This window comes from Martes martes (genome assembly GCF_963455335.1).
Source record: "Martes martes genome assembly, chromosome: 5".
Classification (NCBI taxonomy): domain Eukaryota; kingdom Metazoa; phylum Chordata; class Mammalia; order Carnivora; family Mustelidae; genus Martes; species Martes martes.
In genome coordinates, this window is record NC_137892.1 from 95,429,596 (window position 1) to 95,456,565 (window position 26,970).

Genomic DNA, 26,970 nt, shown 5'->3' on the forward strand with positions numbered 1-26,970 from the left:
CAAAGGCAATCAAGACTGATGCAGGACTTAAACTGTGGTTGAATAGAATGGAATATAGGTTTTTTGTTTTGTTTTTAAATGTGTGAATGAAGAGTTAGCAGGGGCTCATAAGCCAGTGGGATTGCCTGATGGTGGTGACAAATCACACTGCAATCTTTGAATTAATGGGTTTTCCTCACAGTAGTTGACTAGGTCCTTCTGCAGAGCATAGCCTTCCAGCAGCTTCAGGGGAATAGACCGAGCACTGAGATGTCGCTAGAGCCCAAAACATCCATCAACTTAAGTGGGAACTATTGCAGATCGCTAGAACAAGAAAGGGCATGTGCCTAAGTTATGAGGTATTGTGGGTAATCATTAAAATGACCTGGGCATTTTAATAAATTTGGGGGAATAGTGTAACTTTTGAGTATGAATTATAGGACTTAAGAGCTTCCTATGACTGGAAGGATGAGCCAACAAGATGAAGGTAACAAGATTATTTCTCTGACTGGTGTCTCTGTAAAAAGGTGACTGATACCTCTTGCCAAGGCCTGTATCATGTTCAGGGGTTGATATTTGGTTTGAGCCTGCCTGTTCCACAAGTTAGAGTGGAGGAGATGAGGCTCAGCTGAAGGTGGAACAGGATGGTCGCCAATCCTCTTGTCAAGGGAGAAGAGAGTGATAAGGTGAACCTCAGAACTGGGACAGGGGAAGATGGGGGTGTGACTCCACAGATCTGTCTGTCCTGGTTCTGGTCAATTAAGGACCATGGAGCCAAGCCGAGAGGGAGACACCACTGCTTGCACTTAAGGAACGTGGAGAAGCAGACTAGTCAGCTGCTCCTTCCCTTTACCCCTGTGCTTGGATATTGAATCACCCCAGGTAGGGGCTTAACTAGGAACCTCTGTGGGGTGGGGAAGAAGCTATGTGATGACCTAGTGAACATTGGGTAAGAAACCTGATTAGATAAGCAAGAGACTGAACAACGTGATGTCCTAGAGACAGTTAGGTCTGGTGTGGCCTCGGTGCCAGCCTGTTCTTAAGAGAGGGATATGCCAAATGGGATTTGGAAACTGCTAGTTCCAAACACGGGTACTTTCTCCTAATCCTCCACTTCTGCCTTCCACTACCGCAAGCAAAAATCAAATTAGCCTTTTGTGTTAATTTATTATACAGCCAGTACCCCAGCCAAGGAAAGGGCCTGAGGCTCCAGTGTGCATAGGGGAAAAGAAGAAACCATTCATCAACATGAATGTGACAACAGAAGCCTTTAGGGTTTGAGCCTCTAATTTTGTATGCCACTCCTCCTCCCTAAAGAAAAAAGCCCATTAGTTACTGCCCATGGAAGGGACCACTGCTAGGAAAAATATTTATTTTTTTGTTGTTGCTGTTGTTAGATACAGAGAGAGAACAAGCAGGAGGAGCGGCAGGCAGAGGGAGAGGCAGGCTCCCTGCTGAGCAGGGAGCCAGACACAGAACTCAATCCCAGGACCCTGAGACCACGACCTGAGCTGAAGGCAGATGCTTCACCGACTGAACCACCCACCCAGGCATCTCAGGAAAAGTATTTCAACATATGTCTACATTACCTCTGTCACTGTTTTAAATCAGCCATGGAGCAAAAATCAGCTTTGAAAGCGAAGTGGCATCCAGACAGCATTAGCTGAGGTGACAGCAATTGTCCACAGCCATCCCACAGCCCTTGAATAGTTGTGAAATCCTACTCCTGAAATTAATAATTTTAAAAAATTCATGGGCTCTCTACAGTCAAGTATTTCGCTGAATGAATAAACACACAACTCCATATTCCTTCTTCCAGCAAAAAGGTCTAAGCAGCGTTTACTAATTTGAGCCATAGAGAGAACACTTGGCTGGGAGGCAGGAGCAGGGGTTCTACATTAACTAACCACAAGCCAACCCTTTCCCTTAGAGCTTTATTCTTTTGTTCTCCCAATGAGATGGCTGAGGCCTCTCAGCCACTGACATTTGGGGGTTCAAATGATTAATTTACAGGAAGAAAATGAGAAGCATGTTTGATAGCTGATTGCTTGGTAACAACTCCCAGGGATTTGCCGCCGCTGAGGTTAAGTGCGGAGGATGAAATGGGAGAAAGTGGGTGTAGCTCCGTGAGCAGTTTGAAACACGTTCCAGGAGGAGAGGAGACCATGAAGGCTCGGCGGTAACTGGAGACTTTTCTGCTGTCCCTGAGTAGGATGTGCCTAATAAAAAATGAAAGACTGAAATGGAGAAACTTCCAGGTAAAACTGCAAGGGTCAAAGTGTATTTGCTTTTCTGCTGGCTGGACCTGGCACCGACTTCACAGCCTACACTAGATAGGCCTGCATCTCTGGGACTTGGTTGGCAACCTGGAGTCCACTTTGCCACATTGTACAGCGCAGAGATAAAAGTCCTGGTGGGGGCAGGGCCCTGCTGAGGACAGCAGAGTGAAATGAGTGGCTGTGCCCTGGAAGCAGAGGAAGGCGCCACACCCAGGGCTGGAGGCTCCACGTGGATGGTTACAGGCATTGCGGCCCACAGCAGTAGTCCCTTTCTTCCTTGAGGGATTTCACTCATGTTTTCCTTTTCTTTGTAGATTTCGGCAGACAGAATGGTCCCTAAAATCATCCCAGATCCCGTGTCACATACAGGAGCACTGAGCAATACAACTCACCACGTTCCAGCCTCCCCACCTACCTCAGCACCCTGCTACACAGGGCTCTGTGCCCCCCAGCTTAGAGAAGCAAGCCCTTTGGGGAGAGACAGGCTTACAGCAGATTTTCATAATTTTTCTTCAAAGGCAGAAGCTCAGCAGGTAACAGGGCTTACAGCAGGGTCTTCTCAGAGCGCTCCTCGGATAGAAAGGATTCAGACCCATACTTGGTGCCTGGTCACCTGACCTGAGCTGAGAAAGGGTACATTTGCTTTTCAGCTGTTATATCCAAAGGAGCCAAGGAACCAGGAAGAAATAAAGTCTTGAGGTAAAATGAAGCCAAGAAGATGGGAGAGGGTAGCCATCTCCTCAAAGCTCGGGGCTCGCCAGATTGAGAAAGACAGATCAAAGGCCTGTCAAGGAAGTAGCTTTCGCTGGTGCTGTTCAAACTATGTAGTTGGTTAAGTGCCTGCCTTTGGCTCAGGACATGATCCCAGAGTCCCAGGACAGAGTCCCATGTCGGATTCCCTGCTCAGCAGGAAGTGTGCTTCTCCCTCTGATCCTCGCCACTGGGCTCCAGCCCCCTACCCTGTACTCTCCCTCTCAAATAAGTAAAATCTTAAAAACAAAAACAAAAGCTATGTAGAATGAAGGATGGGTGGAACATTTACATCTTCAGGTCCACAGCTTCATCGGATCCTCAACAGTCTACGATCCAAACATGTAACAGACCCTGAGAACAAATAGAGAGCCCAGGAAAATTGGACCATGCTGGGTGAGGCAGGAGTTTTCATTGTAGTTGTTCTCTGTTAAGCCTGCCAGACTCCCACAGATCACTCATTCCACCATTACCACAACCCTATGGTTTTGTATTAATACATCGTCTTACCAACAAAAAGGTCAAAGCTCAGGAACACAGGTTTCTTTCTTGTATCATACAGTTGAAGCAGCACAGGTTAAGGGTATGGGCCTAAGTTCACCAGACTCAGGTTCTTTATCTTGCCTCCCAATCAATGCAATTTATATTACCTTTTTTTTGTTTGTTTTGAAGTATTTTAACTTCAGTTCCTAACAGATGAGAATAATCATTAGAATAAGAAAAAAATTACAGCCAGAAGCTGAACTACACTGTGAAAGTTACTGCTCTGGACAAGCAGCAAGTATCCTTAGAAGTGAGGAAATTTCTGAAAATGGAGCAGCGAACCAGAAGCATAAAACTACCAACACCTACCTCAACCATCTCCGGGTGGAGGAAGGGTATCTTTCTACTAAAAAGATAATTTAAAGGCTCTAAAACAAGGATAAACTTTTCAGTAAAGGGCCAGAGAGTAAACATTTTAAGCATTATGGCCCACTATTACCAACCTGGTACAAACACAGGCAGTTTAGCTCTAGAGGCCAAGGGGTGACCTCACCCCCTTTTTTTTTTTTAAGTATTTATTTATTTGACAAAGAGATCACAAGTAGGCAGAGAGGCAGGCACAGAGAGAGGAAGGGAAGCAGACTCCCCTCTGAGCAGAGAGCCTGATGTGGGGCTCCATCCCAGGACCCTGGGATCATGACCTGAGCCAAAGGCAGAGACCTTAACCCACTGAGCCACCCAGGCGCCCCTCACCCCCTCCTCTTATAGCTGACTTCCTTCCCCTCAGGCTAAGGCAGGCCTGTCTTAGCAGGAAAGGCAGTCTAGTATAGCTTTAAGAGCAAAAACTTTAGTGCCAGACTCCACCATTGATTAGCTGAGTCATTTTGGTCGAAATTACTTACTCTCACTGTGCTCCCGGGTCCTCATGTGCAAAATGACTGCAATAACGATACCTAATTCAAAGGCAGTTGTGAAGTTTACAAGTACTTATTTGTGTAAAGGGCTAAGTACCTGAAACACAGTAATTATAGTTACCAAAATCTTATTGTTACTATGGGAGGAGACCACTGGGAACCAACCCCAAAGTTCATCCCACACACAAGTGAAAAGCTGCAGGAGTGGATGCCGCTAATTTCTTGTAGATTATAGAACAAGCACCGAGTCCAGATCCTTTACCAGACTCGCAGACCAGCCAAACTGTTCAGGACTCAGGCTAGGAAGGGGAGGTCATGAACTTAAGCATCAGCAGTCACACCAGGGACTTGCTCACAAAAATACAAAATCACAACAGTGCAGTCCATAAGAAGTTTATTACGTCTTCAAGACACTACAGTGTAGACTCCTCTCCCAGAGAAGTGTCCCTCATACACCGGTAATCACTATTCAGATGAATGGATCACTTGTCGTTTTCATAGGCAGCTGGATTCTTCCTCTTGGATTTCTCAAACTCCTGGGTCCCCCAAGTGTAGACAAGATAAAATGCTACAAACGCTTTAAAAATAAAAAGTGAGAGTAAGTAGCAAGCCCATGGAAGACACCAGGGTCCCCAGTCTTCTTTTCTGACTCACTGCAGGCTCCGCCCTACTGTCTCTAGTTTCCAAGAAGCCACTTTTAAACCAGATGATCAAGGAAGGTTGCACCACACTCCCACTTTACAGGTGACCAAAAGGATGGCCCATTCCAGGAAAATCCATCACCAAAACTTTCCTCTCTCCCCAGATGCACATTTAAAAAAATATTAGTAAGACAGATGAGATGTAATGCACGTAACATATACTTCACCCTTTAACACGCCAGTGCACACTTCTTTGGGGTTTTGGCCAATTCATAATGCTCTGTTACTATCATCACTATCTGCTACCCATTTCACACAGAACATTCATCGCTACGAAGTGGGTAAAGATGACCTCTGAGGGAGACGCCGGAATCACCCAAGTGACCTTGGGCCCGCTGTTCGTGACTCGGTTTGCTCCTCTGTGAGATGGGGAGGATACACTTGTGCAAGGGCTTTCAGGAACACTGAAATAATGGAAAATGTGTGTGTGGCAAGCAGAGGGAGCTCAATGAGGGGGCCCGCTGTCACTCAGTGTCTAACCGGAGTCCAGCCCCGCAACCGGGCCAAGGCACTCACGGGGCACGACTCGAAGGGCGCACGCCCGCGTGCGGCGCAGCACGTTGGGGATGCCCTTGCTGAAGTAGTGCGGAAAGGCGCGCTGCTCGAACGGCGACAAGCTGTAGGTGATCACATGCCGCATGCGGGTCAGATTCCCAAACGTGCGGCCCATGGTCGCGGCGGCGTCTGCAAGACCGAGGGTGGACGGGCGCTTGCCTCAGTCCCGGGACGCGCCGTCCTGGACCCAAGACGCCCTCCCCAGAGCTCCTCACCTTCCCCGCCCAGGCGGCGCCCCCACCCTCCCACGGACTCCCACTACCGCACGCCCGGACCTTACTCCCGCGCGGGGGTCACCTCGCCCTCCACAGTCGCGGGAACCACCGGCCTCCGTCCGTCACTTCCGCTAGGTTTGGAAGCCGCTCCAGGAAGCCGTGAAGTCACTTCCGGGGAGTACCATTTTTCCGGCCGTCTCCAGGGGGAGGCGCCGTTGCTCCCCCTTCTGCAGGGAAGTGCCCCGGCCGGTAGTCGTGGCCCAACCCGAGGCTCCGAGTGCTCAATGGGATTTGCGGCCTCGGGCCGCCGCGCGAGGCTCTCCTGCTTTCTTTCAGCCTCCTTCCCGGCTGCGGAGCCGCAGGAAGCGGCCGGGGCTGGGAGGCACAGAGAGGTGTAGAGAGAGGGGCCAGCCGGCGTCGAGGGCGCGTTGTCCCGGCCGGGCCCTGAGGGCCTGCGAGTCCAGCGCCTGTGAAGAGCACCTTGAGGCTGGAGGAGGGGCCGCCGCTCGCAGCCTTCTGCGCTCTGGTCCGAGCGCTAAAGGGGTCGGTTCTTCTCAGAACATCAGCCCAGTACCAGGATCAGGGACGTGCATCTGGGGCTTCTCTCGGCCGCCGCGGTCCGAGAATACACTGGCGGGGCTTAGACTTTCCCCGGGTAGAATAAAAGCGTTTCCTCAAGTTGTGCCCCAGGAAGAGTCCCCAAGGAACGGGCAAACATTTGATAACCGGCCGTGGGTGGCGGTAGGAGAAACGAGGCGACCACCACGGTCGCTGGCTTGCCACCACCTCCCACCCAGGTCTGGCCGGGGGCAGGCTGCGGTGCCGGGTGGGGCGTGTCTGCCGCCCACGCTTCTCCACTGCCGCGGGGGCGTTCTCTGCGTTTCCGAAAGCACTTTCTACGGAAGGATGCTGCGGGCCTGGCCTTTCTGCCTGACGCAGAGCGTCTGTAAATGTTTTGTTCATGGAATTGCCAGCCATATGTGATGTTGGTATAAGCTGTCATTCAACAGTCTGCGTGTGTTTTATGGAACCCTGCCTCCTAGCTGGGGGCCAGAGAGTTTTGGCAGGCAATGAGCTTAAAATGTGCAAAACGTCCCTCAGTTTCATCAACGTAGGTACTGCACTGACTGCTTCTGAATCTTGTACTATGAGTGTGGGTTGACTTCCGTCCAGCATGGTCTCCTCACGGGTGCACTGGCTATGCCCTCATTTCAGTCTTTCATGGTGCACCTCGTTTTCCGAAAACATCATCTCTAGCTTTGTCTCAGCTCCATGAGCATAAGTCCTACACCAAGGACAAAAACACCCTAGCGAATTAAATTTTTAAAAAACCGTGAAACCCTGCAAACATCTCTAAACCTTTCAGCCAAAATATATACAGATAAATGTGCAGACCAAAGCACAGGATCAAGATATTATATTTAAAAATGAGTCAAGGTTCAAAGCAATGTCCTGTTTAAAGAATATTCCAGTATTCCAAGTACATATTCTATAGGAAGCTCCCTGAGAACTGGGCAACCCAACAGTTCTCTGCTCTCTGGAATTTCAATGCCAATTGTGACTTTTTCTCACTCTCCAAATCAGCATGCAACAAGTAATTATTCTAAGCACCTGGAAGCCAGAGAGGTGATGAGGATGAAAGGAGAGGAAGAGTGAATCCAATACACTGCATATCAACAGATCTTCCTATTATCATGAACAGCTTTCCCATTTGCTTTGGAAGTTTCAGCAAGCGCCTAAGGAACATTTTAAGAATCTTAATCTCAAAAAATGGGTGATTTTGAGATCATTTCTCAATTCTCTTGGCCTTTTGCCTTGCATAACTAGTCCATTGGCGTAACAATAACTTAAAGAGTTTTAAATAAATGCCTCTTTAAAGGGGGGAGGGGTTGCCTGGGTGGCTCAGTGGGTTAAAGCCTCTGTCTTCTGCTCAGGTCATGGTCCCAGGGTCCTGGGATGGAGCCCCACATCTCTGCTCAGCAGGAAGCCTGCCTCCCTCTCTTTCTCTGCCTGCCTCTTTGCCTACTTGTGATCTCTGTCTGTCAAATAAATAAATAAAATCTTTAAAAATAAAATAAAAGGGGGGGAGAAGAAAGAAATAACCAGAATGCATCCATATCTAATGAGGACAAATTGGATAAATAAGACGTTATCAGCAGTTAGATGCACAGCTGACAAAAATTATCTTCAGCTAGGCATCCTTGAGGTCTGATTACAGAAGTGACCCTAGCCTACCTACACACCTAAAATTTATTTAAAAGACCGACCTAGGCCCTTCCTGGCTTTTTAGCAAGAAGACTGGTAGGGGGAAATGTATCCCTTGCTAGTTCTTCCAGACCATGGCGCTTCTCAGCAACTTCTTCCTTTGGCTTTTCTGCTTTTCCTGGCTGTGTTTTCCTACTAGGCTTGGTTCTCAGGCTTCTAGAGGAGAAACTCAGATTGCAGCTGGTGCTGAGTTGGAGTCTGAGGCTGAGCCTTGGTCCTTGCTGCGGCCTCTAGATGAAAGAGACAGATCTGGCTTCCTTTCTCCTGTTTTCAAGGTTCTGTATGATGGGCAAGGTGGCACCCCTAGGCTGCAGCCAGACTCCAGAGCTTTGCGCTACATGAAGAGGCTCTATAAGGCCTATGCTACCAGGGAGGGAATCCCTAAATCCAACAGAAGTCCTTTCTACAACACTGTTCGGCTCTTCACATCCTGTGCCCAGCGCAAGCAGGCTCCTGGGGACCAGGCAACAGGTATGTAGAAGCAGATTGGTTAATGGGTGGTGGGAAGATGATACAGTTGTCTGTGTTTCAGTTACAGAATGGAGCTGGGCCTTGCTCCTTGAATTACTTCTTATTTTGCATGATTACTTTTTATTTTGCATGAATACTTTTTATTTTGCGTGATACTCAGTATCCACACTGAAATCTGGTAGTTGACCTTACTGTTTCTTTTTCATGCCCTCATGGATTAACGTGGGCTCATATGGTAGAAGTTTATCTTTTTTTTTTTTTATATTTTATGTATTTGAGAGAAGGGGAGAGAGAGAAGATGACAGGGGAGAGAGAGGGAGAAGCAGGCTCCCCACTGAGGGACTTGATCCTTACACTCCTGGATCATGACCTGAGCTGAAGGCAGGCGCTTAACCAACTGAGCCACACAGGCGCCCCCATATGGTAGAACTTTAGAGCTAGAAGAGACTTACTGGCTCTAAAGACTTAGCAGTGTTGCCGGAGGTCAACATCTTCTCCAAGGTCACAAAATCAAGACTGGAAACCAGATATTTTAACCTCTGTTTTCTTATTCTCATTCTATCCATGCTGACCTGGAAATATGTCTAAAACGTCTCCTAGCTACCGGTATATTGTGTTAAATAGGATGTTTTCCCCTTGTTTGTTGCTTTCTGTGTAAGGAAAGCGGAAGACCGCATTTGTAACAGTAGGTCCTCCCAAGAACAAAGTGTTAGTCATCAATCTGACCCAGGACCTTGAAGTCCTGTGTGTGTGAGAAAGGAGCGGTGCTTTAAAACAAACAAACCTGGATTCACTAGCTCATGACCAAAACCGTTCTAATTCAGTGGGTCAACTGTGGCTGTTTAAAGCCTTCCCATCTTCCTTGAGGTCTTATTCTACTAGAGTGGTTTTAAAGCCTCCATTTGTTGTCAATCTCAAGTGTTCCAAATTAGACCATTAAGTTCTTCATTGACTCTGTTCATTAGGTCTTAGAAAGTTTTCTTAACAAGGCTGGTAAATGTGTTTATTACAGTTACCTTCTAGAGACTCTCCAAGAGAAAAATAGAATTTACTAGCTTCTTCTATGTTTGGAGCCAATGACTGAGCTTGGGAAACCAGATACTGGGAAATGTAATGATTCTCCATTGTTTTTGTTCACCACCAAAAACTGTTGTGAATTTCTGGTGGTAAAATAGCCAGTCATACTCACTGGCAGTTAGTTATGATGTCTGTGCCCTGCATTTTCTCTACAACTGACCCCCCCCCCCCCACTCCCTTTCTTAAGGCTGGAGGAAGTGGGAAAAGAGAAGGGAGAAAAGGCATGATGGACACATGCCTTGATATGACTTGCTGTTCGGTTTTTGTATTAAAGCACTGCTGGTGGGTTGTTTTTCTTCTCAGGATCCATTCCATCAGTGGATCTGCTGTTTAACCTGGATCGTGTTACTGCCGTTGAAAACTTACTGAAGTCAGTCTTGCTCTATACTTTCAGCAACTCCATTTCTTTTCCCTCTACTGTTAAATGTGTGTGCAACCTGGTGATCAAAGAGCCAGAGTTTTCTAGCAGGACCCCCCGTAGAGCTCAGTCCTCATTTAACTTTAACTTACAGTTTGAATTTAAAAAGAAATACAGATGGTTTGAGGTTGATGTGACCACTCCTCTTCGGCCTCTAGTGGCCTCCAACAAGAGAAGTATTCACATGTCTGTCAGTTTAACCTGCGAGAGAGGCCAGCGGCAGGATTCTTCAGCCCAGGACAAGCCATTTAACGTGACTCTTCTGGTGCCCCCCTCACTGCTTTTATATCTGAATGACACAAGTGCTCAGGCTTATCACGGGTGGTATTCCCTTCGCTACCAACGGAGGCCTTCACAGCGTGCTGACCAGAACGGTGGTCTGTCTGTCTGCTCCAAGGGAGAAGGGTCGGCTGAGAGTGTAAGATCTTCCCGTCACCGGAGAGGTCGGGAAACTGTCAGCTTGGCACTGAACAAGCCTCTGGTTCCAGCTTCTTTGAATCTGAGTGAGTACTTTAAACAGTTTATTTTTCCCCAACACGAGTGCGAGCTCCATGACTTCAGGCTTAGCTTCAGCCAGCTGAAATGGGACAACTGGATCGTGGCCCCGCACAGATACAACCCTCGATACTGCAAAGGGGAGTGTCCCAGGGCAGTTGGATATCGGTATGGCTCACCAGTTCACACCATGGTGCAAAACATCATCCATGAGAAGCTCGACTCCTCGGTACCAAGACCGTCATGTGTTCCTGCTAAATACAGCCCTCTCAGTGTTCTGACCATTGAGCCAGATGGCTCAATCGCTTACAAAGAATATGAAGACATGATAGCCACTCAGTGCACCTGTCGTTAACATATGGTTCTGTAAGCTAAAACCTTGAGCCTTTTCTGCAAAGGACACATTGTGTGCCTCTCTGTGCCTTCGAGGGAGAGCGCTGTGTCAATTGGCAATAACCCACTCTGTGATGCCTAAGGACATTGTGAGCACATCCTGGGGCCTCCATCAGTGTAAAGTAGTAACATCTGCCTTTATTTTCAAATGTAAAAGAAATTTCTTTGGAGGGCTTTAAATTTTTGTTCCTGAGTGATTTTTTTTTCTTTGCATTGGAGTCTTGTTTTTGATATAAGAAAAAAATCTTAATGTAAATCTTGGTTGGAATTGCAGCTCTAAATGAACAGTTCAGAGGGCTATAGTTTTATTTAATGGAAGAATAAATCCTTCTCAGTGGCATTAATTGACCATGTGTGTGCTTTTTTTTTTTCTTTTTAAAGATTGCTTTTAAATGGTCTTTGGGGAGGGAGAAGAAGTATAATCTGTAAGCTAGACTTGGCATAACTTTTTAGTTAAGAGAGGTTAGCTTTTCTACCTAAAACCTGGTGAAGGACATTAACTGGGACTGGAAGCATGTAACCTATTGTATTAGTGTGATAGGCTAATTCAGCTCTTCAGGTGGCATGTAGAAATAGCGTGGCTCACATCAAACAAAATAACATTTGTCCCATTTATTTAATGGAAATTGCCTTGCAGATTTTTACAAGAAGATTTTTTGAATATTTTCTCCTTTATGTATTTAAAACCTCTGACCCTACGGAAGGAAGTCAGGGAACATTTTCTTCCTCTTTTCATTTTTGTTTGTTTTTGCAGATTTCCCTCAGCTCCCATCACTCCGCCCCCACAAATTTTTTCCAGGTGGATTTGGGAGTGTTGCCATTAAAGGAACCTGGCAATGATTAAGTTACATTACAGAACAGGCCTGGTTTGTATATCAGGGCTTACATGCGAGTTTTCAATAAATCCTACCTTGGGAGAGTCTTAGAGGCCAGAGTTAGGACTAATGCAGTGTTGCTCGTTACAGGTTCATAACACCCTAATCTATAAAGTAACTCCTAAATGCAAGATGCAAGATGTACTGTTAATTTTTTTTAAGGTTTTTTTACTTGAGTAGCCTCTTCGCCCAACATGGGGCTTGAACTCAGAACTGTAAGATCCAGAGTCACTCGCTCTTCCAAATGAGCCAACCAGGCACCCCATAATCTTCACTTTTTTTTTTTCTTTCAAAGATTTTCTTTATGTGACACAGAGAGAGAAAGAGAGAGCACACAAGCAGGGAGAGCTGGGATGGAGAGGGAGAAGCAGGGAGCCTGATGCAGGGTTCAATCCCAGGACCCTGGGATCATGACCTGAGCCGGAAGGTAGATGCTTAACCGACTGAGCCCCCCAGGTGACCCTTCTCATTCTTGTAAATCATCTTTTCTTAGTGGTTAGTGCTTACTGTCTGAGGAAGCCAGCTGGGACTTTGATCAGGATTGTTTTGAATCTGTAGATCAGTTTGGGAAGTATTGGCATTTTAACAATGTTAAATCTTGTAATCCATGAGCATGGGAAGTTTTCCCCTAGACTGAGGTTGTCTTTGATTGCTCCCAACAATGTTCTGTACTTTTCGAGTATCAGTTTTGCACTTTTCATTATTCAATTCTAAGTATTTTATTCTTGATGTGACTGAGAATAGAATTCTTAATTTCCTTTTCAGTTGTTTCCTGTTGTGGTGCTAACTTACATACAGGTCACAAGCCTGCACATACTGACAAAAATGCTCTCTTAGCTGCTCAAAAACATTTTTAAGAAAAATTAGCCTGGAGGTGTCTAGGTGGCTCAGTAGGTTAAGCATCTGCCTTCATCTCAGGTCAAGGTTCAGGGTCCTGGGATGGAGCCCCACATCAGGCTCCCTGCTCCTCAGGGAGTCTGCTTCTCTCTCCCTCTGGCCACCCCCCACCACTTGTGCTCATGCTCATGCTTGGTCTCTCTTGCTCTCAAAATCTTTTCTTTTTTTAAATTCCTTTTTTCATGCTAAGTCTTCAAGATCTAGAATGCCTTTTTTTTTTTTTTAATATTTTCTTTATTGGGGCGCCTGAGTGGCTCAGTCGGTTAAGCCTCTGACTCAAGCTCAGTCATGATCCTGGAGTCTCTGGATTGAGCCCCATGTCGGGATCCCTGCTTCTCCCTCTGCCCCTCCCTCCTCTCTTGCTCTCTCTCTCACTCTCTCAAATAAATAAAATCTTTTTAAAAAAATATCTTATTTATTCATTTGACAGAGAGAGATCACAAGTAGGCAGAAAGGCAGGCAGAGAGAGAGGGGGAAGCAGGCTCCCCATTGAGCAGAGACCCCAATGCGGTGCTCGATTCCAGGACCCTGAGAACATGACCTGAGCTGAAGGCAGAGGCTTAACCCACTGAGCCACCCAGGCACCCCAAATAAATAAAATCTGTTAAAAAAATTTTATTAATTAGAGAGAGCACAAGCAGGGGGAGGGGCAGAGGGAAAGGGAGAAGCAGGTTCCCCACTGAGCTGGGGCTCTGGGCATGGGGCTCCATTCCACAACCTTGAGATCTTGACTTAAGCAAAAGGCAGATGCTTAAACATTGGAGCCACTCAGGCACCCCTCAAAATCTTATTTTTTTTTTTTTTTAACAAAGGTAGTTTTAGATGGCCCAGTTTCCAAGTAACTTTGCCATCTTGTTGTTTAACCTGAAGCAGTCTTTATTCTGTTGTGAATGAGGCTGCCAGTCTAAAAGATGGTGTTTCAAGGGTTTTTGTCTCATCTTCTGTCATTCTTCAGGGTAAAAAAATAACTGGCCTGGAAAGGGCATAAGTAACAGTGGCGATGTGCAATTGAACTTACTTGAAGGTAAGTCTCCCTTAAAGATGACTGTTTTCAGGGTGCCTAGATGACTCAGTCATTAGGCAGCTGCCTACAGCTCAGGTCATGATCCCAGAGTCCTAGGTTGAAACCCTGCATCAGGCTTCCTGCTCAGCAGGGGAACCTGTAATCCCTTTGTAATCTGCAAATATGTTCTCTGTTTGATGGCTTCCCTGAACTTCTCCATCTAATCCTCGAGGTGACCATCAGGTCAGTTTTAGTTAAGGAAAGTAGACCTACTACTTTTTTTTTTTTTTAATTTTTAAATGTTTTTAATTTTAATTTTAATTTTAATTAATTTTTTTTAGCAGACCTACTTCTAAGGCAGGAGAACATCCACTATTATGATGGCATGCCGTATTTAAGATGAAAAAAAAAATACCTCATTAGATAGTATTAAATAAAGCCCAGCTTACTTGCCAATAAGCAATTGGAAGTTTTGCCTCAATGTAGAAAAGCTGAGTTCAGTTGTACCTTTAAAAAGGGAAAACGGGGTGCCTGGATATCTCAGTCGTAAAGCATCTGCCTTAAGTTCAGGTCATGATCCCAGGATTCTGGGATCGAGCCCGCATTGGGAAGCCTGCTTCTCCCTCTCCCACTCCCCCTGCTTGTGTTCCCTCTCCCGCTGTGTATCTCTCTGTCAAATAAGTAAAATCTTTTTTAAAAAAGAAGAAAAGAAAAAAGATGGCTGTTTTCAAATGGACCACATGAAATACATATTAAGTTAAAGTATTCCTTGTAATTCCACTAAACCGAAAGTTTTCTCCCGCAAAACAGGAGTTTGTTTTACTTTTTTTCATGGCCTAGTTCTGGTTGAGTATGGATATGGTCTGCAGTCTGAAGGTTTAGAAAAGAAGAAAAGGAGTTGTTCGGATGGAAGTTAAGTATTAGGGTCAATGCCAAAATTAGAGGCAGAAGGAGAGTTCATCTTTACAGGTAATTTCTAAAGTTGACTTGTGACTAGTACTGAGAGCCTGTAGTTGTGTAGTGACAACATGAAGAACTGTTAAGTTTGGCTTCCTTGTTATTTTGGTAGGTTGTTTTTTTTTTCTCTTTAAGCTTTACTTGTTAATCTAGTTTCTTCAATCATAGGATAGTGTTAATATTAAGAGACTATATATTTGCTAAATTTAAACTCCAGAGATTCTTTTCTGCACAACAGAGGAGGCTATACGAGTCTCTCAACTGCCTCCTCCAAATGAAACCTGTTTTTCTTTGGTGACTCTTAGAAATGCTGCCACTTTAGAAAAGAAATGAGAAAGAACAATGGTGATACAAATCTGGAAATTCAAGGATGAGGCTACATGTGCCTTAAAGAGATGCATTCAGCTTTGGTATTTAGTTCAGATGAGATAGGAGGTCAGCTAATGGGATGACCATTTAGTATGCCAAGGAACAATGGGGGCACATCAAGAGCTGGTTTTACCTTCAGCTCTGAGTTTCCTGCTCCTTATCTGTTTAAATCAACTCCTGTGTTAAATTGAATACTTAGTATTCAGTTGAACTCACCAGGTTCAAGGACAGCAGCCACTGGACTTGGTTTAGAGCTCAGTTTGGACAGTCTGTGGGGAAATGTGAGGTAAAGGAGGAAGTGTTCATGGTTACATAAGTGATCAAAGAAAAACGCCCAGAGCTTGATATAAGTCACCAATTTTAATTTGTAACTTTAGGATTGTAAGTGATAAAATGATAAGTGAAATTAAAATACTTCAGATACTCTTTTAGAGGATGTTAGTCCCCCAAACATTTCTTAATATGTCATTGGCTGAAGGGATTGATAAAATAGAAAAGCATTCTGTTTTATCCATCAACTGTTCTCTAAATAGAAGGAAAAAATCGACACAACCAGGAGATTGACACTTCATCCTTGACCAGAATTGATAAGTAGGTACTCTTTGTGTAATTACTTCCTGATGCAGTTGTCCTTCCCAAACCACAAATTTACTAGTTAATGTTTGGAAAGGGCCCTAATATGTTAGACCAGGGCTATTTCAGTAATTAAAGAATAGGATTTTTTAAGTGATCTGACAGTATTTCTTTGTCCTACCTTTTTTTTAAAGATTTAATCTATTTATTTGACAGAGATCACAAGTAGGCAGAGAGGCAGGCAGAGAGAGGGGAAGCAGGCTTCCCGCAGAGCAGAGAGCCCAACGCAGGGCTCAATCCCAGGACCCTGAGATCATGACCTGAGCTGAAGGCAGAGGCTCAATCCACTGAGCCACCCAGCCGCCCCTCTGTCCTACTTTAGTGTGTAGTGCAATTTGTAGGGAACAATTGAGTAATATATGTGGGTAAGGGTCGGGTCAACTGTGCATTTTGGGCATTTTGTTGCTTAAGCATAGTGTTATGTGAACAGTTTAGAGTTGGTGTCTTTCCCTGTTGGAATGTTGTGACAGGCAGTGTTAGGAGTTCACAGCCTGTGCCTTGGTCACTTTGGCTTTCTCAGAAATAATTAGCTCACTGAATAAATATTTATTGAACACTGACTATGGACCAGGTGCTATGTGTGGTTAAGAATGGAGTCTGATGTCCTGAGCTGCAAGAAAAATATATCACATACGGGAAACAGAGACTTCCTTTATTACTCTAAATTCCAAGAGTGAGCTTTTATCACCAGAGAATATTCATCAGATGAATACATTTTGGGGTGGTACTACAGAAGCAGGCTGAATGAATAGTATCTTTAGATTAGAATTTTTAAAAATAAACTTTAGGGGCGCCTGGGTGGCTCAGTGGGTTAAAGCCTCTGCTTTCGGCTCAGGTCATGATCTCAGGGTCCTGGGATCGAGCCCCACATCGGGCTCTCTGCTCAGCAGGGAGCCTGCTTCCTCCTCTCTCTCTGCCTGCCTCTCTGCCTGCTTGTGATCTCTGTCTGTCAAATAAATAAAATATTAAAAAAAATAAATAAACTTTATTTTAGGGTAGTTGTAGATTAATATGAAATAGTAAGAAATACCAGAGAGATCATATTTATCTTCTGTCCAGTTTTTGCAATGATAATACCTTACAAACCTGTAGCATACTATCATAATTAGGATACTGTCATTGATAGAATAGATTTTTTTTTTTTTTTTTTAACACTGAAACCTCCTTGGTCAAGGGAAATGTTAATCCTAATGTCAATAAAGTTTTGCTAGGGGCGCCTGGGTGGCTCAGTGGGTTAAAGCCTCTGCCTTCTGCTCAGGTCATGATCCCAGGGTCCTGGGATAGAGCCCTGCATCGGGCTCTCTGCTCTGCAGGGAGCCTGCTTCCTCCTCTCTCTCTGCCTACTTGTGATCTCTGTCTCTCAAATAAATAAATAAAATCTTTTTTTTTTTTTAAGTTTTGCTAGACCCTGGTGCTTTGATAAATTAATATTTTGATATTTTTTAAGGGTTTAATATTTTTTCATCTTCTACCATTTCACCCTACCCTTAAAACTTTGAACCCTTTACACTATAGTTTTATTAATTCAGTCAGTACCTCTTGGGCGTATACCACACATTAGATACTCTTGTAAGTGGTGTAACAGCAGTAAATAAGAGAAACATGGTACTTGTTCTCATGGAGCTTTATATCAGTGAGGGAAGACGGACAATATACAAATACCATGAGCAGCCAAATCCAGGAGCCTCTAGGCAGAACAGAGGTGAGAATGAACTTGTGTTCTAAGAACAGAAAGAACTGGGTGTGATTGGCAAGTAGGAAACAAGGAGTAGGGGGTGGAGTGCCAAGTAGAGTAGGAGGACAAGAGCTGGAAGAAGCTGACAGACCAAGACAGATGGTAAAAGACCTTGTTAGGCCAGCACAAGGGAATTGGCTAAGAAGCCATGGAGAATGTTAAATCAGGGATTGGAAATGGCTGGATTCATTTTTTTTCTTAAATATCTCTAAATATTACATGTAGAGTTATTTGGCAGGAATTAGTCTGGGGGTGTCTGGGTGGCTCAGTTTGTTAAGCATCTGCCTTCTGCTCAGGTCATGATCCCAGGATTGAACCCTGTGTTGGGCTTCCTGCTCAGCAGGGAGTCTGCTCCCACCCCCCCCTTCCCTCCCTCAGTCTCCCTCTGCCCCTCCCTACTGCTCCTGTGAGTGTTTTCTCTCTCTCTCTCCTTCTCTCTTTCTCTCTCTCTAATAAGTCTGAACCCTGAAGACCCTCTGGATTCTACAGGGCTGTTGTCAGGGTCCGAGGGAAAGATGCTGACTTGGATTATGTCAGTGGAGATGGGGATGCAGAGAGGTGAAGAACTTGACTTGTATTTTCATGGGTTCTTGGTTTTGTTACTCAGCAGATCTCTGAGGTTGTAGGATGGCAACCTTTCAGACAGTAGAAACTCTGGTCCACATAAACTGCCCCTGAATTACAGTTTTTCTTTGTTCTGTTTGTTTTCTTCTTGAAAATTTCCTAGGAGTTTAATTTGTGTGGGGGTGCCTGTGTGGCTAAGTTGATTAAAAGTCTGCCTTCTGCTCAGGTCATGATCTCGGGGTCTTGGCATGGAGCCCCAGTCCGGCTCCCTGCTCTGTGGGGAGTCTGCCAAACTTCTCCCTCTGCCTCTCCCCCACTACTCAGGCATATGTACACTCTCTCTCTCAAATAAAATCTTTTTTTTTTCCTTAAAGATTTTATTTATTTATTTGACAGAGACAGTGAGAGAGGGAACACAAGCAGGGGAAGTGGGAGAGGGAGAAGCAGGCTTCCCACTGAGCGGGGAGCCCCATGGAGGCCTAGATTCTAGGACCCTAGGATCATGACCTGAGTGGAAGGCAGATGCTTAATGACTAAGCCACCCATGCTACCCTCAAATAAAATCTTTAAAAAGAAAAAAGTTTTTTAAAAGTTTGGTTTTGGTCTTTGTCTTTTATGTTAGAGGCATTTCAAAACAAAACAAAAAACTCCTGTTGTGCATCTGTAAGTGTATGGCCCTAGAAAACAGAGACAATGTCTTCTGCATGAGAGGGCCAGAGGTGTTAATAGGTTCTTGGGTTTGAGACTTCTTCTTCTTCTTTTTTTTTTTCTTAAAGATTTTATTTATTTATTTGACAGAGAGAGAGAGAGATCACAAATAGGCAGAGAGGCAGACAGAAAGAGAGGGAAGCACACTCCCCGCCAAGCAGAGAGCCCGATGTGGGACTCAATCCCAGGACCCTGAGATCATGACCCGAGCTGAAGACAGAGGCTTTAACCCACTGAGCCACCCAGGTGCCTGGGTTTGAGGCTTCTAACAGATGCTACAGGTTTCTGCACAGAACAATTACTGTTACCTTTTTTTTTTTTTTTTCAAGATTTTATTTATTTATTTGACAGAGAGAGACACAGCGAGAGAGGGAACACAAGCAGGGCGAGTCGGAGTGGCAGAAGTAGGCTCCCTGCTGAGCAGGGAGACCAATATGGGCCTGGATCCCAGGACCCTGGGATCATGACCTGAGCCAAAGGCAGATGCGTAAGGACTGAGCCACCCAGGTGCCCAATTACTGTATCTTTTGGTGGGAGGAAGAGGGAACAAAATACAGACTTAGCAGCTGGTGGTTTTAGACCCCAGTAATGCAAGAGGCTATGAGCTTTCACCGAATCTTGTTATCCCAATATATCGGCTTCTTCCAATCTCTACCACACCTGCAGTTGAGTGCTCTGGAGCCTCTTTGATTCTGTACTTCCACAGAATTCATCCTCCTTCTCCTCTATTGGGGCAGAGTTGGTCACCTAGCTGTTTGGGATGGAGACAGTGTACATGGGGTCTAATTATTGTATCTACAGACTCTGTCAATACTCACTTAGGATCCTAGGGGACACCATCGCCTTCCATGGTACATGGACTCTTCATTTCCTGAGGTTTTCCTGGCTTCTGTGTGCTCCTCAGGTAGCTTCTTGTTGATAAGCTCACCTATAGCAGCTTTAGGTTTCCTTTTTCATGAGCTCTGCTCACACTTGAGGCCAGTTTCCACCTCCCAAAAATTTGTTTACACTCATCTGCTAAACTCTCCTGACCTACTCTTTGCCTTTAGGGCGTGTATTTGATAATCACTTGTTCTAATGGCAGTGGGAGGAAGTAGAGATGAAGGCATGTGTTCAATGGCCGACATCAAGAAGAGGTACTTCTTCAATGTGTACATCTTTTTGCTTTTAGACATTAACACTTAAAATATCAGAGTGGTTAGAGTGCTTGGAGGTTATCTCTTGTTCTGTATATGAAGACCTTGGGTGGGGAAGAATTGGCAGTGTCAGCAACAACTGTTAACTGTGTGTATATGTGTATATCTATACATACACATACAGAGAAAAGTTCACATGCCATAAAATTCAGCATTTCAAACTGTGTATTTAGTGATTTTTAGTCTGCTCACAAGATTATGTAACTATCACCACTATCTAATTTCAGAATGTTTCCATCATTTTCCCCAAAAACTTCATACAAAATAATACTTACTTCCCATTCCTCCTCCTCCCAACCTCTAGCAACCTACTAATCTGCTTTCTGTCTTTGTGGATTTGTCTATTCTGGACATTTCCTATAAATAAAATCACAATATGTGGTGTTTTTGTCTGGCTTTTTCCATTTGGCATAATCTTGTCAAGGTTCATTCATGTTGTAGCATGTATCAGTACTTAATTTCTTTTTATGGCTGAATAATAATCCATAGTCTGGAAATACAACATTGTTTATACATCTCTTGAAGGCCATTTGGGTTCTTGGTACTTTTTGGTTATTATGAGTGATGCTGTTATAACCATGTGCAAGTTTCCATACGAACCTGTTTTCAGTTCTGTTGGTTATATACCTAAGAGTAGGCTTGCCAAGTCACAGGGTAACTGTTTAATTGTTGGATAAACTGTTTCCAAAGCAGCTGCATCATTTTACATTCCTACCAGCAGTGCGTGAAGATTCAGATTTCTCTATGTTCTTGCCAACATTTGATGAACATCTTTTTGATTCTAGTCATCTTAGTGGGTGCTCAGTGGTACTTCATTGTGGTTTTGATTTGTATTTGATATTGAGCATCTTTTCATGTGCTTATTGGCCCATTATATATCTTCTTGGGAGAAATGTCTATGCAAATCCCTTGCCCACTAACAAAAAGCTGGATTATTTGTCTTATTATTGACTTGTGAGCCGTTAAGCGTATTAAGGTAAATGTAATTTAGATAAAGCACTCAGTGCTCCAGGAAGACCAGATGGCTGCAGTTTGGCTTTATCTTTAATTCTTTGCAGGCACGTGTTAAGTTTTTGAAAACACTATTGTTTTGAGGTTTTTCTTCTTCTTCTTCTTCTTTTTAAGATTTTTATTTGTGTATTTGAGAAAGAGCACACACTCACATGCTCATTACTGCATCCTGGAGGCCAAGGCCATACTTGGGACAGGGAGGGAGAAGCAAACTCCCTGCGGAGCTCAGAGCCCAATGCAGGGATCCTGAGATCATGACCTGAGCTGAAGTCAGATGATTAACCAACTGAGCCACCCAGACACCTAAAAACAACCCTTGTATAGAGATTATCTGTGAAATAACACCTACTGCCATCACTAATAAAGATTATTAATTTAAATCCTAAGAACCAACACAAAGCCTTTGGAAACGCTATTGAACACTCTTGGAAATCCTTGATTCCATCCTTAGCAGCAACTCCCCAGACTTTTGGTTGTGGCCAAGCAAGAAACTGAAGGAACTCCTCTGAAAAGACAGTAGTCCCTTCTAGTATGGTAAGTCACATCTTTTTGTTAAAACTATCAAAAGAAGAAAGGCAATAATGGTAGAGACCTGAAGGAAGTGACCAGTCCAGGATCACATGTTGCTTTAAAGTTTGTTCCCCCAGAGAGCAGAGAGATGATACAAGACCCTGTTGGCCAGCCCAAGGGGAATGGCTAGGAGTCCAACCCTCACTGGACACTCCCTCACAACCCCCCCCCCCCAAAGCACACACACACTCATTACTGCATCCTGCAGGTCAAGGCCATACTTGAGATGTTGCTGCCAGCTGTGAACTCCCAGAATGGAGGAATGGCACAGCTGTTTACCCAGGATCAGGTCTCCCAGAGGCATTCATTCAACAAGCACTGGTCATAGTTCTGAATCTGGTAGGCCAGACATCCTTTGTTTCAAGAGCTCAAAATCTGTCTAATGGGGCAGACAAATGACTATTCTACAATGTAACATTAGATGGGGCAGGGAACAACGAACTCTGCCTAGATTTTTTTTTTTTTTTAATTTATTTGACAGACAGAGACCACAAGTAGGCAGAGAGGCAGGCAGAGAGAAGAGGAAGCAGGCTCCCTGCTGAGCAGGGAGCCCGACTGGGGGCTCAATCCCAGGATGCTGAGATCATGACCGAAGGCAGAAGCTTCAACCCAACGAGCCACCCAGGCGCCCCTGAACTCTGCCTAGAGATACCAGAGGATGCTTGGTTCAGTGGCTGTTTAACTCACTGTCAAGATGGGTCCTTACTGGGTCATTTGCTAGTGGGGGAGGGAGAAAAAGAAGAAACTTCAGCATATGCCCAGCCCTCTGTAGGAGGTAGCTATGTGATGGGAGCCTACGCTTCTGGGACTCAAGACAGGCCCACCTTGGCCTGACATCTGCTTTGACCTTTGGTCCATGCTGGTGTGAAGAAACAGGTGGAATTCAGGTCAACCCTCCTTAGTGTAGGAATAGGAAAAAGAAACTGATTGCGATTTTCCTGTCTTTGATTTTATGTTTGTTAAGGGAAATCTTGTTTGCGTTTTTATAGCAAATGTTTGTGACTTTGAACCAGGAACTTGCCTGCCTTGTGTTTCTCTTGCGCTGCTTTATCTTGCTTCCTGAGTTGGTAGTTTTGAGGTTGTGTAAGACCTGCTCAAGGGTCTCCAGCCACATCAAAGGGATGGGACAGCAAGCAGCCCCTTAACCCCAGGGCAGCTGTGTGAGATCTCTCTTGCTCTGTGCCTAGTAGTTAATTCTTCCAGGGATAGAGAAGATTTCAATACCCAAGTCTGGCTATATTTCTTCCTGGCTGATGTTGGAATCCCAGTGTTGAAGAGGTCTTGGCTCTATATCAGAAACTTGTTAATTTCAAGCAACAGCAACCAGTGATGCCTGACTTGCTCAACAAAAGGAATGTATTGGAAGGAAGTACGGTAGTTCATAGAATTGACTAGAAAGCAGGAGGACCAGACTATGAAAATAGACAAGAACCAGAAGAGACCGGGCGGCAAGAGCAGGAGACAGGTGGTTCTGACCTCCACTGTTCACTGTACCCCCCAGACTTTTGGTAGTTTCTCTCCTGTCCTTGTGTCTATTTTTTTTTTTTTTTTAAGATTTTATCTATTCATTTGACAGACAGAGATCACAAGTAGGCAGAGAGGCAGGCAGAGACAGAGAGGGGGAAGCAGGCTCCCCGCTGAGCAGAGAGCCCGATGCGGGGCTCGATCCCAGGACCCCGGGATCATGACCTGAGCCGAAGGCAGAGGCCCCAACCCACTGAGCCACCCAGGCGCCCCTCTCCTGTCCTTGTGTCTTTCTGTCACTCACATGAGAGTCTTGGCAGGGGCATCAGATTGGTCAAGCCTGAGTCTCAGACCTAATCTGTGGCTGTTTGGCTTTCAGAATGGGAGGAGGGGACCTGCCTCTCTAACACAACATGAGATTCCTCCCAAGAAGAAAGTGTTTGGAGGTCCACAGCAGCCCTGTTTGGGGGCATAGTAAGCAAGGTTGAGTAGTAAGCTACCAACAGCGTGACTGCCACCCATAGGAAATCTCTGGTGTATAAACCAACCCTTAGAGATAAAATTTGAGGCTGGGAGGGATGCCTGGGCGTCTCAGTTGGTTAAGCATCTGCCTTCGGCTCAGGTCATGATCCCAGGGTCCTGGGATAGAGCCCCATCTCAGACTTCCTGCTCAGCGGGGAGCCTGCTTCTTCCCTCTGCCTGCCATACTCTCCCCCTTTCTCCCTCTCTGACAAATAAATAAATAATAAGATCTTTTAAAAAAATGAGGGGTAGGGAGTGGGTGGTTGGGTTATGGACGTTGGGGAAGGTATGTGCTATGGTAAATGCTGTGAAGTGTGTAAAACTGGCGATTCACAGACCTGTACCCCTGGGGCTAATAATACATTATATGTTAATAAAAATTTTTTAAAAAATTGAGGCTGGGATTTAGGGGAGATTGTACTCCCCACAGGGGAGGCTGAAGTGAGGAATAATAGCCTGCCATGGAATATGTGTGATGAAATCTCATGTCCTCTCTACCTGGCAAATCCGTAGTCCTTTCCCAGTTCTACAGATGAGGAAATTGAGGTCCAGGAAGGTTGGGGTTTCTCCGGGGTCCTACCGTGACTGGCATTCACACATACTCTGCCAGGCTCTTCTTCCCACTGCGTTGCTTTTCCTATACCTGGGACACGTGAATTGGAGAACACATCCCTATTCTGTGGTGACAAGTCATAGGGTGGCCACAGGCCTGTCTCTGAATCCACATCTGCTTCCTCTAGGCAATTACTGTTGTTATTGAACCCCAGAATTCCTTTGGTGTCACCCAGTAAATAGGTACCTTCCCCCTTGATCTTGTTAGCTGATTGGCTAGGAAAGTCAAAAGTAACTTCTATACCTTGGTTTTTCTTTCCTTTTCTCTATTTTTTTTCCTAACTTGATCCTTCTCTGGAAGCACAGAGAGCAGCCAACTAGAGAGTATGTGTCACCCCTGGCAGGTCCTGAAAATGCAGGGACTGTGATGGATGCTGGACATGGGCGCCCACAAGTTTTAGGGCGAAGTCTCCTTTGTGTGAGTAACTGAGGTACATCAGTTAAAATCAATATTTCCTACCTGAATGTCAAGTACCTGCATGATTTGCTTTCAGAGCCAACCACCACCACAATTCACCCCACATGCACATAGCATGCTCTGACCTGGGCCTGCCCCCAGGCCAGCACGCGGCTTTTGTGTGCAGTTCTGGGCCCAGAGCTCTAGAATTGGATTGCTCTCCCCTTAAAAATGCTGACCAGGTGACTTCTTGGCAAGCAGAGACCTGGGAGATTGAGCTCACACAGAAGGCACTTTTAAGAGAGGGCCTTTTGGAGAGTATCTCATTACTCTGTTAGGGCCCGAGCACAGAAGAGGCAGTTTGGCCATTCCTGGGCTTGAACCAGCTGTCACCCTTTCTGGGCATTGACTTTGGGGGTCTTATTCAGAGTATGAGTTTATATTCTTTAAAACCAACATGAAGTTTAGCTGACAATTCTCATCTGGGTCCCAGGAGGCCAGAAGAGCAAAAGAGAAATTCTCATTTCACCACCACTTACTTCTCCTGGGTCCCCAGGGTAGAAAAAGAAGACAGGCTTCTGTCCATCTATCTTATTTAACCTCTCTTGTCCAAGGATATGTAGGTAACAGCTGAACGAAGGTAGACTAGGAAGATGGAGTGGTCCTAGGCCTGAGGCTTGGGGCCAGGCTAGAAGAGAAAATCTGAATTATTTTGGTTATAGCAAACAGAGGTTGAGATATTTCCCTACTGTCTGTAGGGAAAAGGTGATATACGTGTATTTGATAGGAATGTGACAGCCCAACATTCCTTCCCAAGGACTGCTGATCTGAAAGGGAACTTCTGTTTCATCCCATGACAGCCAGTCCCTATCCAGCCTTGTCCCCGCAGGAGGGAGTGAGCTCCATTATCTATTTGCTTGATTCTCATGGCCGTCTTCCTGTGAAGTCCAATCTTTAAACAAGTGTGACGAATTCAGTGTAGAATTAGAAAGCAAACAAATTGCTTAACTTAAGTAGAGATTTGTTTATAAGCAATGACTCCTGTTTTGTTGGATTTCTAAACATAGACAACATGATTTTGTTGAAAGCTTTCTAGCCTCTACTACTCTATGACTATCTCTGAATTATTATGACACCTATGTAGCTGCTGTCTAAAAGAAAGATAAATCTTTTGATTCAGCCAAGGATTATAGATTTATTGCCACCACAAATTCAAAAGACACAACCTTGGGAAAGTATTTGCCAAACATAAGAAAAAAATTAATTGCCTTAATATATAAAGAGATCTTAAAAATAAGAAAAGACCAATAATCAATAGTAAAATGGTAAATAGTAAAATAGTAAAATGGGCAAAGGGAATTGACAGGTTGCCAAAGTGAATACAAATGGCTTTTAAATGGACAAAATGATGTGCAATTTCACTTATTAAAAATGTAAATTAGGGGCACCTGGGTGGCTTGGTGGGTTGAGCCTCTGCCTTTGGCTCTGGTCATGATATCGGGGTCCTGGGATCAAGCCCTGCGTTGCATCGGGCTCCTGCTCAGTGGGGAGCCTGCTTCCCCCTCACTCTCTCTGCCTGCCTCTCTGCCTGCTTGTGATCTCTGTCTGTCAAATAAATAAAATCTTTAAAAAATGTAAATTAAAGCTGTGAGATACTATTCTTGCCTTTCAGATTGCAGGCATCAAATTTTGATAATACTCTGTATTAGTAAGGATGTAGGAAAACGGTCACTTTCCTACATTGATAGAAATGTAAATTGGTACAACTTGGTTGTACCAATTTCTTGGTAAGAAATTTAGCAATATCAACCAAAATTGAAGACTTACTTACCTTGTTAAATTTATCTATTATGGTGTAACAAAATACTCCAAAACATAATGACTTCATTCATAATATTTTGCTTGTGGTTTTGAGGGTCAGAAATTGAGGAAAGTCTAGGTTGGGTGGTTCTAGTCTGATCTGTCAGGTGTCAGCTGGGGTGGCTGGGAGGATCCACTTCCAATTCATTTTTTAGGAATTTATCCTAGAAACAAACGTAAACAAAGATATATGACCAAGGGTATTCATTATAAAATTACAAATAGTAAAATGCAAGATTAACCTAAATGTCTACCAATAACCCGACTTATTTATGGCCATGTAACAAATAACTGCATCTATTTTTTTTTAAAGATTTATTTATTTATCTATTTGACAGAGATCACAGTAGACAGAGGCAGGCAGAGAGAGAGAGAGGGAAGCAGGCTCCCCGCTGAGCAGAGAGCCCGATGCGGGACTCGATCCCAGGACCCTGAGATCATGACCTGAGCCGAAGGTAGTGGCTTAACCCACTGAGCCACCCAGGTGCCTCAATAACTGCATCTATTAAAAAGAATGATGATACAGCTCTATGTCCAGATAGTGAAAAGAGCTCCAAGATATAACTTCAAATTAAAAAATCAAGTTGCAGGGGTGCCTGGGT

At 44.7% G+C, this 26,970-nt stretch overlaps 2 protein-coding genes across 4 annotated transcripts; one reads left to right on the top strand and one right to left on the bottom strand.

Moving 5' to 3' along the window:
- Positions 1–4,782: 4,782 nt before the first annotated feature.
- On the bottom strand, positions 4,783–6,057 carry UQCRQ (ubiquinol-cytochrome c reductase complex III subunit VII). 2 transcript variants are annotated; one of them, XM_080803381.1, is made up of 3 exons: positions 5,942–6,057; positions 5,623–5,790; positions 4,783–4,982 (listed from the first exon to the last, which is right to left on the bottom strand). In XM_080803381.1, exons 2-3 carry the CDS (start codon positions 5,774–5,776, stop codon positions 4,888–4,890), a joined length of 249 nt encoding a protein of 82 aa, XP_080659507.1. In that variant the 5' UTR covers positions 5,777–5,790; positions 5,942–6,057; the 3' UTR covers positions 4,783–4,887. The 2 variants fall into 2 exon arrangements, with proteins under 2 accessions (XP_080659507.1, XP_080659506.1); XM_080803380.1 differs by having other exon boundaries at positions 5,937–6,057.
- A 276-nt stretch (positions 6,058–6,333) lies between these two features.
- GDF9 (growth differentiation factor 9) lies at positions 6,334–11,336 on the top strand. Of its 2 annotated transcripts, XM_080803379.1 has the most exons (3): positions 6,334–6,419; positions 8,417–8,612; positions 9,993–11,336. In XM_080803379.1, exons 2-3 carry the CDS (start codon positions 8,480–8,482, stop codon positions 10,955–10,957), a joined length of 1,098 nt encoding a protein of 365 aa, XP_080659505.1. In that variant the 5' UTR covers positions 6,334–6,419; positions 8,417–8,479; the 3' UTR covers positions 10,958–11,336. The 2 variants fall into 2 exon arrangements, with proteins under 2 accessions (XP_080659505.1, XP_080659504.1); XM_080803378.1 differs by lacking the exon at positions 6,334–6,419 and having other exon boundaries at positions 8,093–8,612.
- The last annotated feature ends 15,634 nt before the right edge of the window (positions 11,337–26,970 follow it).

Bases quoted from the DNA above. Each gene is read 5' to 3' on its own strand.
- UQCRQ (XM_080803381.1), bottom strand. From the start codon at position 5,776: ATGGGCCGCACGTTTGGGAATCTGACCCGCATGCGGCATGTGATCACC. The intron at 4,983-5,622 runs GTGAGTGCCTTG...TTATTTTTAAAG, and splicing joins CGCCCTTCGAGTCGTGCCCC to CGTTTGTAGCATTTTATCTT.
- GDF9 (XM_080803378.1), top strand. From the start codon at position 8,216: ATGGCGCTTCTCAGCAACTTCTTCCTTTGGCTTTTCTGCTTTTCCTGG. The intron at 8,613-9,992 runs GTATGTAGAAGC...TTTTCTTCTCAG, and splicing joins TCCTGGGGACCAGGCAACAG to GATCCATTCCATCAGTGGAT.